The 15,044-nt window shown below is 44.5% G+C and overlaps 1 protein-coding gene across 1 annotated transcript in view; it reads right to left on the reverse strand.

The window, feature by feature from the left end:
* LOC144752742 (galanin receptor type 1-like) overlaps window positions 1-14,171 on the reverse strand; it is a 249,823-nt gene extending 235,652 nt beyond the window's left edge. The window contains exon 1 of the mRNA XM_078640600.1: window positions 13,506-14,171. Within this exon, the coding sequence (XP_078496726.1) occupies window positions 13,506-14,171 (666 nt within the window). The remainder of the gene's footprint in view (window positions 1-13,505) is intronic.
* Window positions 14,172-15,044: the final 873 nt, after the last annotated feature.

Consider the following 15,044-nt stretch of genomic DNA (forward strand, 5'->3'; position numbering starts at 1 on the left):
GCATGAGTGGGCACGGTGCGAAAATTCGCCCTCCGTCCCCACTCATGCGCACTTGTATTGTGCTGCTGCCTGTTGCCCCCCCCCACTGGTCTGACAATCATGTCAGTCAACATGACGCCAGACCGCCCACCCCTTCACACTCTGAAGGGGGTGGGCGGTCCGACGTCATGCTGACTGACATGATTGTCAGTTCTTCCTCGGGTCTTTGAACTTAAGTAAACTGATTCAGTTTACTTAAGTTCAAAGATGCCGAGGGAGCTGCGCAGGTGGGGGGAGCTATGCCCCCACGCCCCAATGGAAGCACTGCGCCTGCCCACAATGCCGTGAAAGCGGCCACGCCCACTGGGGCGGGAGATCGTATTTATCGTAGAGGCACTTACGTCTCGCAATATCCTGTTGAAAAGCCTCTGAGGAAGTGTATGATCACAAAACGCGTCAGGCTTTAAGACTTGCAACCAATCATTTGTGCGCTTGAATAAAGCAATACTTACCTGATCGAGGGCTCTTTCCATTGGGGTAACTCTTTGGTTTTGGATGTATATATATATATATATAAGTATATGTATATATATATAACTTTTTCTAACACTTTAATTTTTTATACATGCTTAAGTATTATTGCACATTAGTATGCATTTTAAAAGCTCTGTTATCTTGTTATCCTGTATTGTCCGTTGCACATTCAGCCTGACTGTTGTTATGTTATGTTTATTTGTATAGCGCACCAATCATCTGTGAGGGTATCCAGGTGTTTTGCAGGTGGTTGGGCGGCTGCCTCACTGGTGAGGATATTCAAAGAGCTCGATCTTACGCTTCTCGTGGGATTCAAGAAGCAATGAGGAGGATCTGCGGTGAAGTTGAAGGCTGTTCTATGCTTTGGGGGAAATATAAGATAATGCGTGGCCTCCAAGTTTGGTTTTGTGGATGCGGGATACGTGTGCTAGAGTGAGAGTCCGGCTGAATGGAGGTGCCTGGTTGGTTGGTGGAAGTGTACGTGGAAGTGTATGTGGCTATTGAGGTAGGCTAGACCAATATTGTGTAGAGCTTTGTATGTGTATGTGAGAACTTTGAACTGAGCACGTTTGTATATGGGGATCCACTGTAGTTCTCTGGGGTGTGGAGTGGTGTGTGTGCAGCAAGGTAGGTTGAAGATGAGTCAAGCTGTGATGTTTTGGATAGTTTGGAGTCTGTTCAGGAGCTTCTTGGGATTCCTGCTTTCAGGGCAATGCCGTAGCTAAATTTGCTGGTGATCAGAGCTTGCATGACTGTTTGACTGGTGTTCTCCGGTAGCCACATGAAGAGCTTTAGCAGTATCCTCAGGGTCTTAATGCAAGTGGAGGTCATTGCATTCACTTGGGTTGTCATGTCAAGCTTACTGTCAAGAATGATTCCTCAATGTCTGGCATGAGTCGTGGGGGTAGGTGTGGGACCGAGGTCTGATGGGCACTAGGTAGAATCTCAGACATAAGTTTTCGTTCTGACGATCACCACTTCAGTTTAGTATGTGTTGAGTTTCAGGCAGTTGGATCTCATCCAGGAGTCTACCAAGGTCATGCAGTTGGAGATGTTGCTTTTTTTTGTGTGGGTCTTGCCTGACAGGGAGTTTATCCGTGTCTGACAGGGAGAGTATCAGTGTCCGACAGGGTGAGTATTAGTGACTGTTCAAAGAAGCATAGCCTTGTTCTGAAGCTGGTTTAGCTAAGCGTGAACCTTAGATTTATTGAAGTCCGCATTTTACATTAGCTTGTACCATCTTTATTTCAAGGCCTTCTCACATTTTTCTCCTCACGAGAAGAGCCATGGATCTGCCTATTAGTGTCTATTCTATCATGTGTTCTGTTCTCTGCTTATTGAATAGAGGACGTTTTATATAAGTAACGAGAAAACGTATAGGATTTAGTAATATGAGCTCCAACTGCTCAGATAGTGGAGTGCTGGTCCATTAATATTGCAAATTGCACTTTGTAAAATTGTTTTTGCTCGCCAGGTATTTTTGCATTAAACGTGTTAGACTTCTATGAGCTTTCCTGACCGTCTGATTTCTTTCACACTTGTGTTCCAGATAGTTCACTCAGGACCGCTTCTAGATTTCCATGTGATTGCCTGAGCCACGATAAAGGCACCTCTAAATTACTCTTCTGAAGTCATATGTTCGCTAGGCTTTTTCGGTGTTGTTATTCTCTGAAACTATTTTTTTTGCCGTGCAGAGTACAAGGCCAGTTACATCGTCATCATAACGCCCGTATTCTTCGCCAGACATCATATTGTACGCACCACAACGCCTACACTATCATTAGACAAAACGACTTTCCCTGCACAAATATAGAAATAAGTGCTCCTGGCACTTCAGACCTGCTCTCATGTAGGCAGAGCTGGAAAGGGTTGCACCACTTCCACTGTAAAAGTTTGCATTACTCGCAGGTGGGTCCTTGTGTGTCTGGCTGACATTTTGAGCATGTGCTGTGGTAAAGTTAAAATCTCTGGGGCAGATTTATGTTAACTGGCACATCCTCAGGGATGCGCCAGTTAACGTGCGCCACAGTGCGCCACTGCTCCGCCACCCATGGTGCGCCGCATTTATGATGCGGCGCACCATGGTGCAAGGCAGTGAAGTTGCGTGACGCATCTCTAGGCGTACCCGCGGCGCATTGCAGGAGTCATGTCGCAAGTGCGACATGACTCCTGCAATGCACAGGAGCCACCTCTTCAATGCATGGTGCGTCACCCTTACGCCTGCTTCAAGCAGGCGTAAGGAATTGACGTAGAAAGTGACTGAGTGAAATCTCATAGATTTCACTCAGCCACTTTTAGGAGGCGTTCCTGCGCAGGAACGCCCCCCCCTGCGCAGGAACGCCTCCTTATGGCGCAGGGCTTTCCAACGTGACGCATCTCCTAGATGCGTCACGTTGTAAATAGGGCGCATTGTTTGCGCCGCCGTTGCGTCACATTAAGTGACGCAATTGTGGCGCCAGGAGGCGCAAGGGCATCATAAATCTGCCCCTCTGTTTTTCGTGAAATGTGAGCTTTTACATATTTTGGAGTTGTCCACTTTTATTTATTTATATGAACTGCTTTTATGGCAAATGTTCCCTTTCTGTCTCCGTAGCAGGATGGGTCATGAGCGGTGTGCAGCTTCTCATCTGTGTATAGCTATCCACACTGCCCCTCGTTCTCCATTAGAACAGATAAGATGTTGTTCATTGGCTGTGCTGGTGCCTGCTCCTTCCGTATGTCTCCTTCCCTTGCACTTCCATCCTTCCAGTCCTCCTCCCCCAGTCCTATCTAGTGGTTCCCTATTACTTTTCCCTTTAGTGGTCTAACGACAGGGATGGTTGATGCCTCTTCCCCTGGTTGCCTCCCTCCTCCACTCTCAGTGTTCCAGTCCTCTGTTGTTTTTTCTCCACTCGCTCCTCCAGTCCACTGGTCACCTCTTCATTGTGCTTAACTCTCCTTTCTCCGGTCCCTCCTCTCGTGACTCAGGCGGTTCCATTTGGTCCCCTTGCCCGGCCTTGCTTAGAATGTCCTGGATCGCTTGCACGGATATAGCTCACTCTCTCCTCTGGCCCTGCCACCTAGCATCCTAGCTCCTTTCCTACACGTTGCTCCTTCATCAGGGTTCCTTCAGCAGGAAGTCCCTTGTATCTCCTGATGCCCCACTTCTTCCTCAGGTCACCTACCCTTTGGCTCGTCAGTAGGAAGTAACTAAGAATTCCAGCAGACATCTAGTCAACCTAGTGTTACCCAGAATAAACTAGTCTCATATTTAAGATTCCCCAATGTTCCACTCAGGGGTCAACGGGTTAATTTCTGGTTTTCGGGCTGTTCATAAATGACAGAAGAACAAACACCACATACGATAAATATTTGTAAGGAAGTGAACTGACGGGTATGGCACTCCCATTGTCTATTTACGTTGTTTGAGCACTATGTCCTTCAAATAAGGCAAAGAGAAAGTCTTAAGACACACAGTTTCTCGTAAATGTGCGCGCTTAACAGCAAGGGTTCGCTACCTGCTCTCTCACGTTTAGGCGCTATGGAGAGGTCACAAGAGTGCGCTCCTGCCTTCTGCGCCTGCGAGTGAAGTATGAGGCTTCATGTTGACATCAGAAAGTGCACACGTTTGAAAGTTCTAACTGGCGCTGGCTAAATATTTAGGGGCAGATTTACAAGCCCCTTGCGCGTCTTTTACGCTGCCGTTGCGTCACTTTTGTGACGCAGCGGCGGCGCAAAAGATGCGCCATAGTGCGGGGTATTAACAACGTGACACATCTGGGAGATGCGTCATGTTTTAAAGCCCTGTGCCAGAAGGAGGCGTTCCTGCACAGGGAGGGGCGTTCCGGCGCAGGAACGCCTTCTAAAAGTGGCTGAGTGAAATCTACAAGATTTCACTCATTCACTTTGGGGCCCATGCTGCGTCAAAACCCTGAGCCTGCTTGAAGCAGGCGTAAGGATTGACGCAGCATTAACAAGATAGGGCCCCCCATGGGATTGCAGGAGCTGCGTCGCGCTTGCGACGAAACTCCAACAATGCGTCACTTTTACGGCTCAGATGCGTGACGCATCTGTGCCGTTTTTGCCCCATGGTGCGCCGCATTGTAAATGCGGCGCATCCATGGTGGCGGAAGCATGGCGCACAATAAGTGGCGCATCCCTGCTGATATGCAGGGATGCCCCACTTATTGTAAATACGCCCATTATTGCGTTTCGGACTGCCATGGTTTGGCTACACTTTGTCTTTTATTTCTGTATTTCAAGGATTTTGGCACCTCTTCAATGAAGTCTGTTTCAGGGCCCCTGCCCTCCCTGCAAGCCCCTTCGGTGCCCAGTGTGTGAGCAGTGGGGCACTCCGTGTTGTAGTATCTGATAATTCTTAGACAAACAGATGCCAAACAAAACAAGCCTTGGCCGCGTGGCCGTAAAAGTAACGCCGTAAGGCCACGAAATGAATTTTTTTTTTTTAAACGTGAGTGGTGACGCGAGATGTGGACACACGTGCAACAGGAAAAAGTGCTGTGCACGTCGCACGCGCTTGTGCGAGTAATAGCAAGCTGGTGGCCGGCCTGGGTAGCACTTTTAAACCACCAACTAAATTTCTCTCAACAGCAGCGCATGCGCTGACTCTAGCGAGACCTAAAAAGATATCACTGCTTTGAGATTACAATTTCCATTTTGTCCTTCTCACTGCTCTTCAAGATGCCACTGGGAGCAAAACCATAGCTGATTTCACAATTAGTTAATGAAGACCAGTAACCAGGTGAATTTATATTTCTACTTAGTCTTTTTATCTTTAGCTTTTTTATCCTGTGTGCGCACGCCACTCGGCAAAGGTGAGCGCGTTCCTAGCACACCACGAACCGTCAGCACAAGAAAGGCAGCAGTGTGACGAAAGACAATTGTGCAGAGAGGGACAGGAACGGGCCAGGACTAAAATAGCAAGAATGTTTGAGAACATTAAGGGCTGAAGGCCATAACTGAAGGGGCTAAGATGAACAACTGCAGAGGAGCGGGAACAGTGTGCATGGAAAAGAATGAACTGCAGCGGAGAATTGACTTTGGGCATTGCCGAGAAAACCCAGGACTTCTCAAAGGGTGAAGATTATAAACTAAAGGGTGGGGTAGAGAGCAATACACGGGTACTGATCATGAATAGCTGCAAATGGAGGGCAAAGAAAGAAATTTGAACATGAACTGCCAAAGAAAATAGTATCAAGAGATGACCCTGAAAATCAATGAGATAGAGTGCACGGAAGGCTTAGAGCTGAGAGTAAGGTGCTGAAGAGGGTGGTTAGAACATGCTGAGGTGAAAAAGCAGGGACACGTTAAAACTATGACTGTACCTCTCTCAATATGGGTTTCACTCGATGAAAACGCCTGCTTATCAGATCGGAAGAAAAGCTCCAAGCCCATTCATGCAACCGGCTTTTCTTCCAGGATGAATGAACTACAATGTGCACACCAGGAACACTAGAACACTAGATCTAAATAAACGGGATGAATTTAGGCATGTCTCTCTGAAACTCCTCTTGTTTGCTCCGCTCCTGATTAGCAATCCATTGTGCTTTGCACGCGTGGGTTCGTATCCCATCCTCTTCGCCAAATTGTTAGAATAAACTGCAGACACAGGAAGTTGAAGAGAAGCTGTTTATTCTGTCCAGATCCTCAGGCACCAGCTGGCAACTGAGGCACACCAACGTTCTAAGGTGAGCTTCACCTCAACATTCTAAGGTAGGGAAATACCAAGGCAGTAGGAAAGGAGGGGATGTTGTATACTGCACATACTGTTTGTTATCTATGACCACGAGATGTTATCTATGACCACGAGATGGCACGTGGCTTTTCCTGTAACATCTCGTGGCAGTCTCTGGCTGTTGTGCACATGCCCTTGACTGCATCTTTTGAATATGTATGCTGAGGTCTGTGTGTGGAACTATGTCATTATGAACTGATGCACTCGACTTGATGAGACGTGTTTCCAATAAACTCCTGCTACATTCAACTCCTTGAGTCCTCCAGTCTTTCCTACACTGGCGACGAGGGAAAAAGGACGTTTTCTTCATCTTACAGAAGATTTTGTCAACATTTAAAAAAAAAAAAAAAAAAAAAAGGATAATTTTCGTTCCAAATTTATTTCTGACTTACTCAATCGTGAGATCTACAGCGACTCAAGCGGACTCTCGCAGCTACTCCGACGACTCGCCCTTCTATTTCGGAGGTATTTGAATTCATTTTCATCATTTTTCAAGCTTTGAAGACCTTCTTCTAGCGCGAGTTCCCAGCGCGAGTTTCCCTACTCGAGCTTCTGACTGCACGCGCGCATGCACGGACTACGTGAAAAGTGACTCCACGTCATACGCTGTCAAAACAAGGCCACTTTCCTCTAAAGAGAAAGCAATTTCCATGGCGGCCATCTGGAGTTAGTAACTTTCATCGGATTGTTTCTTTTTCACCGTTTTTTTTTTTTAACTTTTAAAACCGCTTTGCTTCCTGGAATCTATCCTACACGATAGTCTCTCAACTCGACCTCATTTAAAGGTATTGTTCAACCAGTCTTATTTTCAAAAGTACTCTTGTTTAGATTTTCATTTTTTTTACACATCAAAATAATTGGTTTACATCAACCAATTTGACATGAGTGGAATTGTTCCTCCCCCTTCGTTTTTGGCTAATAAAGGTAACCCCCCATGGAGTGGGAAATATGGGAACCTGTTTTCCTAGCCTATGTTGAGGTCATGGATGGCACAGAATGTGAACCTGAGAGGAAACTATCTCTTTTAAAACATTGCCTAGGAGGAATTGGATTAAAAGAATTCGTCACTCTTCCAGCTCTAACTAATCCTGGAGAAAAAAATGTGTATGAATGTGCAGCTGAACAATTAAAAATCAGATTTGGAAAGAAAAAGAACATTGTTATGGAGAGATTTATTTTCTATTCTCGCAAACAATCTGCAGATGAACCGATTGATGATTTTGTATCGTCTCTCAGATCTCTTGCCGTAACGTGTGATTTTGAACACATAACCTATGAACAGGTATTAAGAGACCAAATACTGATGAGAACGAATAACAAAAAAAGTCCAGGAAAGACTTTGGACAACCTCGGATATGTCTCTAAATGCAGCCATTGACATTGCCAGGTCGATTGAACATTCCGAGAAATTTGTAAAGGAGATAAGAGGGAATGAAAAAGGAGATGTTTTTAGCGTTTCCAAAGAAGGAGAGAAGTTCAGGAAACCGTTTACTTCTAGAAATGATTTTGCTAATAATAAGAGTGACTCAAAGTTTAAGTACACTAAAAGTGATAAGAAGAGCAACACTCAATGGATTTGCTTCAGATGCGGAAGTTCAAATCATTTAGCAAATTCTAAAGTTTGTCCTGCCCTTGATAAAATGTGTATGAAATGCAATAAGAAAGGGCATTTAACAAAGTTTTGTAAATCTACTACCAAAAAAGTTAACATTGTTCAAGATTTTGATGACGATGATTCCAATGAAAATGATATCAATACTGTCATTAATATTTGTGGTAGTGAAGGTGTAAGTAAATTCCCATCTTGTGATGTGATTATAGAGGGAAAGACAATTAACATTTTTGTAGACACCTGTGCATGGTATACATTATTGGGTTTAGATATTGTAAAAAAAAATTGGCCCAACAAGATTTTACTTGAGTCTGACATTTCCCCAGGGGGTTATACTGGACATAGGATTGAATTAGTTGGTTACTTTTGGGGAAAAATCACCTTTTCTGGTGAATCCACATATGGTAAGATATATGTCGCTAAGTCTGGGCAGCCTCTGTTAGGATGGCCACACCAGGACCAATTGGGCATTAAGATAGACCCTAGAGCTAATCCTCCAGTTTACTCTGTTGCTAACACCAGTGATCCTGATCGTAATCTCATGCTTGATAATCTGAAATCTGAGTTCTCTGATGTTTTCAGTGGGAAACTCGGTCAGTTTTTGGGTTTTAAACACACTATTAAACTCAATGATGGTGTTGTTCCTGTTCGGCACAGAGTCAGGAACGTCCCTCTTACCTACAGGGATAAACTTAAAGTTCTTCTCAAAGAATTGTGTAACAAGGATATCATCGAGCCCATTGAGTCCTCTCCGTGGGTTTCCCCGATCGTTATTTCGGTCAAATCCAACGGCGAACTGAGGCTCTGTGTTGATCTTCGCAGTTTAAATAACTCTATTTGGGTAGATGCTCATCCCTTGCCAAATTTGCATGAGATGGTTTCAACACTAGGAGGTGCTGTGATTTTCTCATGTATAGATTTGGCAAGCGCCTATCATCAAGTCGTTCTAGATGATGATTCCAAAAATCTGACGGCTTTTATTACGCCAGAAGGCCTCTTTAGATATAAACGCATGCCTTTTGGATTGGCTAGTGCCGCTTCCGTCTTCCAAAGACTGATGAAAGAGACACTTGAAGGGTTGACAGGGGCAATCGCCTTTCAAGATGATATTCTTGTATTTGGGAAAAATGTAGAGGAGCATGATATTAATTTAAGGAATGTTATTTCCGCCTTGTCCTCTAAAGGTCTTACTCTTCGCCTTGATAAGTGTAAAATAAGAGAAAAAGAAGTTGAATACTTGGGACATTCCATAAGTGGTTCTGGGATCAGACCTAAGCAAAAACACATAGAGAGCATCATTAAAGCCCCGGTCCCTGTTTCAAAAGAACAATTGGTAGCCTTCTTAGGATTAATAGAATTCTATGCCAAATTTATTCCAAATTTTTCTTCCAAAGTTGATTCTTTTAGACCACTCCTAAAGAAGAACGCAAGGTTTTTATGGTCTGACGTAATGACGGAGGCATTTCAGAACCTTAAAGCGTTTGTTGTGAATGCACCCTGTTTAAGACCTTTTGTTATTGGGAAGAAATGTACCATCATGGTAGATGCAAGTAGCACAGGGTTAGGAGCTGTGCTCATGCAGAATGACTGTGGAAAAGAATGGATAATCGCTTATGCTTCAAGGGCTCTGAGGGATGCTGAAAAACACTATTCAGTTATTGAAAGAGAGTTATTGGCGTCAGTTTGGGCAGCCGAACATTTTAAAACATTCTTGTGGGGGACAAAATTCACCATTAAGACGGACCATAAGCCTCTCATTTACATGATGGCACCAGGTGGAGGTCGAACTTTATCGGCTCGCTTAGCCAGGTTGGCATCTAGACTACAATCTTTTCATTTTGAGATGGTGTATGTAAAGGGGAAAACTAACATTCATGCTGATTGCATGTCTAGGTTGCACACCTCCTGCGATGTTCCATGTGACGATGATGAATGTGAAGTAGCTTTCACTTCACAAGACATCATGCTAGTATTTGGGGAGAAGTTTGATTTGAGTAAAGAGTCCTGGGCAAGAGAAATGGAGAAGAGTGTTGAGTTGACTCAGGTTAAGAATTACATTCTACAAGGATGGCCTGAACAAAGGAAGTTTTCAGGTGATATGATGAGTTATGCCAAAGTTCAAGATGAGTTAGCTGTTGAAAATGGGGTTCTGATGAGAGGTGATAAATTCATTCCTCCTTTTGCCTTGAGAAATACTATTATTAGTATTGCCCACGAGGGGCATTTGGGAATCTCTTTTACTAGGAGACGCATAAAAGATTTTTTTTGGTGGCCAGGAGTGGACGGTTGTGTAGAACACTATATCCAAAAATGTTCAGAATGCGCCAACAGTGATAAGTCTGCTGTTCCTTTGCGTCCTGAACCCTGTCCTGTGGAATATCCTCTTGGTCCTTGGCAGAAATTAGGTCTTGATTTCATTGGTCCATTTTCTGTTCTACCTGAGCGTGAGAGATTTGGGATGGTTTTGATAGACTACTTCTCAAAATGGCCAGAGGTAAAAATGGTTAAGGAGATAACAACTAGGAACGTAGTAGAGTTCTTAGATGACGTTTTTTGTAGAGAAGGGATTCCAGAAGAAATAGTGACGGACAATGGACCACAGTTTACTAGTAAGGATTTTCAATGTTTTATCACCAAATGTGGGATTTTGCACAATAAAATTGCTGTGTTCCATCCTGAAGCCAATGGCCAAGTTGAAAGATTCAACAGAGTTGTGAAGGAAGCAATCCAACTTTCTATTAAAGGTCAATTAAATTGGCGTAATGCCCTTCAGTCTATGTTATTGTCTTATAGGACATCTCCCAACTCTGTCACTTTGGTTAGTCCGTTTGAACTTTTAAGGGGTCGGAAACCCAGTACTCGTTTAACTCCATGGTGGTTAAAAAGAAGTTTGAGTAACAATAGTTTTTTTTCAAAAGTAGATTATGAATTAGTTCGAGACAGAGTTAGCGCATATAAGGATAAGATGAAGGAAAGGATGGAAGCAAAGCAGGGATCTGTTAGCAAACATATCATCTCAGTTGGTGATTTTGTTCGTATTAAAAGAAAGGAAGGTGTTTTGAAAGGGGGTCAAATTTGGTCCCGTCCCATGGAAGTTATTGAAGTTTTTAAGCATGCCGTCAGAATTGAGAATGGGAGTGTTTGGAATTTGAACAGAGTTTCTGTATTTAAAGGCCAAGGTACGCTTGTGTCAAAGGATGGCGATAACATCTTATTCAAAGGGAGTGATGCTGTTGTGTCAAGCGATGATAGCAATGTTTTTCTTGATTTTGAATCTGGAAATGTAGGAACTTCTTCAGGAAGTCTTTTGAGTGAGAATGGGGATCCTAAGGTTGTAAGGACCACTCCTCCTACTGTGGCCTCAAAAAGTTGTTCTAGGCCTCATCGCCTCCCTGGAAGATACAAAGATTTTGTCATGAATTAAGATCTTAGGATTATATAGGCTTTTGTTGTTTTTTTTTTTATTCACTAGGATTTTGTCTAGTATTAAGATCTTAGCATTGTATAGGTTTTAAGTTTTTTTTTTTGTTTGTTTTTTTTTCATTTACAGGAAGGGAGGTGTGTTGTATACTGCACATACTGTTTGTTATCTATGACCACGAGATGTTATCTATGACCACGAGATGGCACGTGGCTTTTCCTGTAACATCTCGTGGCAGTCTCTGGCTGTTGTGCACATGCCCTTGACTGCATCTTTTGAATATGTATGCTGAGGTCTGTGTGTGGAACTATGTCATTATGAACTGATGCACTCGACTTGATGAGACGTGTTTCCAATAAACTCCTGCTACATTCAACTCCTTGAGTCCTCCAGTCTTTCCTACAGGGGAGGAGCAGGGAAGGATAAGGGTTACAAGGAGGCAAGGGAGATACCAACTATACATTATATCGTAAACATGTGTAATGACATTCAAAGGTTAAAACACTAGGATCTGGCTGTACCCGGTGCAGGCTGAGCATCTCCGGGAGTGGAAGAGACGGAGCATGTCAGCAACAAGCTATGGGGCACAATAGAGGCTCCACAGGGAGGGGGAACAATGTGTTTGATAATCACCTCCTTTTTACAGATGCCAACTCTGAACACGCAGTGCTCGAGGGATAGAACTGAACACGGAAAATATACGGGACTCAGCGTGTCTCTTTGCTGTGCAACAGACTCCGGTTGATAAGAATCTGTGGGAGGAGTGGCACGAGAGGGCAAGCTACTGTGGATGTGGAAAAGGTCGGGAGAGGAGGTATTTGTTCAGGGCTGACAACGAGGCTTGGAGCACGATGCGTTCCAAGCCTTGTGTAATAATAAATTAAAGCAAATTAAAATAGAGCTCACTTGCAGCTTCAAATGCTGCAGCCAGGGGGAAAATGATTATGTAAACGCCCTGTGCAGGGGAGATTAGGTAAAAAGCACAGCTCAAGCTCTGTACAGGAAATACTTTCTTTTTAGTACCCCAAAAGCGGATGGAAACAGTACTTCTGCGACAGGAAACTGATAAGAGAAGCACATCAGAGGAACAGGAGGAAACAGAAAAGTGTGTTACAGCCAAATGAAACAGAGGAAACATATGTGGCAAGCACAGGAACCAATGAACAGCAGTGAAAGCAAGGGGTCAGAATGTAGGCTCCTTTTAAGATACATGTAATACAAATGATTTCTCTAGCAAGTGGAAGAGGTGTGGTGCAGTGGCCAGGGTGCATGACTCCGGGTCATGTGGGTCACAGTTCGATCCCAGGTTTCTGCGGCAGGTTAGCCCAGCACCATGTGACTCTGAGCAATAGCTGGCTTAATTTTCCCGACGGCCCCCAATGCCAGGGCACCTCTCCGGAGGTATCTGTGTGCTTTACCAATGCTGGTATTTCACTTCATTTTTCCTAGCACAGCGCAAGCACTGTGCAGAAGAAACCTAAAAAATGTAAAATCAGCCATTCCTCTTCATTTTTTTCCCTCTGTCTAGCCATCCTTGCTCTCTCCTTCTCTTTTTTCTTCTCCTTTCTTGTCTCTCTACGTCTTCTCTTCTGAATCCTTCACTGCCTTTCATTCACCTGTGTCTTTATTTCCCTTTACTCTCTCATTTGCTTAATGCTTATGCCACTGATGGGCCTGCTGCATTAAACCATGGTCAGCTGGAGAGAATGACAGAGGCGCCAGGCCTGGCGTTGGTCCTTCAGAAGTGGTCTAAAAAGACTTCACCCCCCAACGGCGGTGCATGGCCATTCTAGTCCTGGTTGCACTGTACATTAAAGGCTTGTATATACTACCCACACACCCTGTCAGGCCCTAGTATTTGCAGAGGAGCATTATACCATTATACAAGCAGTAGAGGCTACTCACGATCCCTCTCAGTGCTTAGAATTGCCATTGCAGTGTCTCCTACATACTGTCCATAATCCCTTTTACTAAGACCCACCTTTCACAGGAAAGCCCTGTAGCAGGAGACACGTCAGTACACCACGCTAATTTCTAGATTTCACGAGGGAGTGAGTACAGGAAAGCCTTTTACTGCGATTCCTTCCCCATAGTAGCACTATGCTCAAGGAAACTTGTATAAAGACCCCAAAACCCTCCTTCGAATACTCTAGGAGACTGAGAGGGCAATTTGATAGCATTGTTACTCCCATACATATTCCCCTCCATCCCTTGGGGCGCCATACCTTCATGTAGCAGCAGGTGATGAGAAGCAAGGGGAGCAAGTATCCCACAATCAAGATGGCCGCTGTGTAGGTCTTCTTTCGAGCTCGGTCCTCCCACAGCTCCCAGCAGAAGGTGCTATTGGGTGCCTCATAGTAGTCAGTGACATAGGTTTGGTGTTGGGCCACAGGGGCAGCAATGAACAGCGACAAGGCCCAAGCCATGCCCATGCCCCAGGAGGCATTCCTTCGGCTGCGCACACACAAGGAGCGGCGGGCGTGCACCACAGCAATGTAGCGGTCAATAGACATGGCCACCAGAGTGAAGATACTCACCAACATGGTGACAGTGAAGAAGTAGTGCACAAACTTGCAGAGCAGCTCGCCAAAGACCCACTGGGGCAACGAATAGATGGTAGCCTGAAAGGGCACACACAGGAGCAGAAAGGCCAGATCTGCTATACTCAGGTTTAGAATCAGCATGTTCGTGACGCTTGATTTTCCCTTCTTGTTGCGGACCAGCACTGTGATCACCAGAGAGTTGCCAATAACCCCTATGAAGAAAACCATGCCAAAGATGATGGGTACAATATGCGCCTGAATGCCCATGCCATCTGGGGCGTGGCTGTGTGGTGCTTCGCCGCTAAGGTTGCACCAGTGGCTGCCATTGACCTGCGGACACTGCTCCATGGTGCTGTAGGACCTCACAGTGCGGCAGGGTAACTTCTTGGCCAGAGTCGAGCCCTTTGGGTTGGAAATCCCCCCACGTCCTCTTGATTCATGTATTATGGGTAGTGTTAGTTTCAGAGATGTCTCCTGGTATTAACAAAGTCTTCTGTCAAAGTGAACCCTTCTCTGGACGGTGGAAGTCCTCCTCTGCCTCGATGACGTCTCTTTCTGTGGAAGAAGAGCAAGATACTTATTAAAAGTTCATGAAATTACAAGAGCTGGAAAAATCATTTGCAACTGTATTGCCACATTTTATATCATTGTTTTCTCATATCTGTTTCCCACGTCGTCGTTTATCGATGTATTTACCCTGTGTCGTTTGGTTACGGCTTTCAACCTGTCCTGATGCACCTTCTATAGAAAGCATTTCGTTCCTCTTGCATTTTTTACTCTCTGCACCATTATATGGTTTGTCATCTATGCCTTGGCACTAGATTGCATCCCTCTTTTCCAGTGTATTTGTTTTTATTTCTCTCTTCCTCCTCTCCCTTTCCCCTCTTGTTCCTTTATGACCTCTTTTAATTTCCTTCTTTTCACTTCCTCCTCCTACACTCCTTTGTTTGATATTTCTCCCCTTCACGCCGTTTTCTTTTCTTCCCATCTCTTTTTGTGTCCTTTCTTTTTTAATTTTCTGAACTCCTCCTTACCTTTTCAACGTATTTTTTAACCACTGTATTTTTCTTTCTTTTGTTACTCTCCTTCCTTCTGAATCTTGCTAAATGCTTTCTTTCCTGTCGCCTCTTTTTTTTTCTTTTGTGTCCTCTTTTCTTGTCTTTCTGTCCTCTCTATGAACTCTTTGTGCTTACTCTTCCTTTTCACCTCTGATTGTTGCTC

The sequence above is a fragment of the Lissotriton helveticus genome, chromosome 5_1 (genome assembly GCF_964261635.1).
Source record: "Lissotriton helveticus chromosome 5_1, aLisHel1.1, whole genome shotgun sequence".
NCBI classification, from domain to species: Eukaryota; Metazoa; Chordata; class Amphibia; order Caudata; family Salamandridae; genus Lissotriton; species Lissotriton helveticus.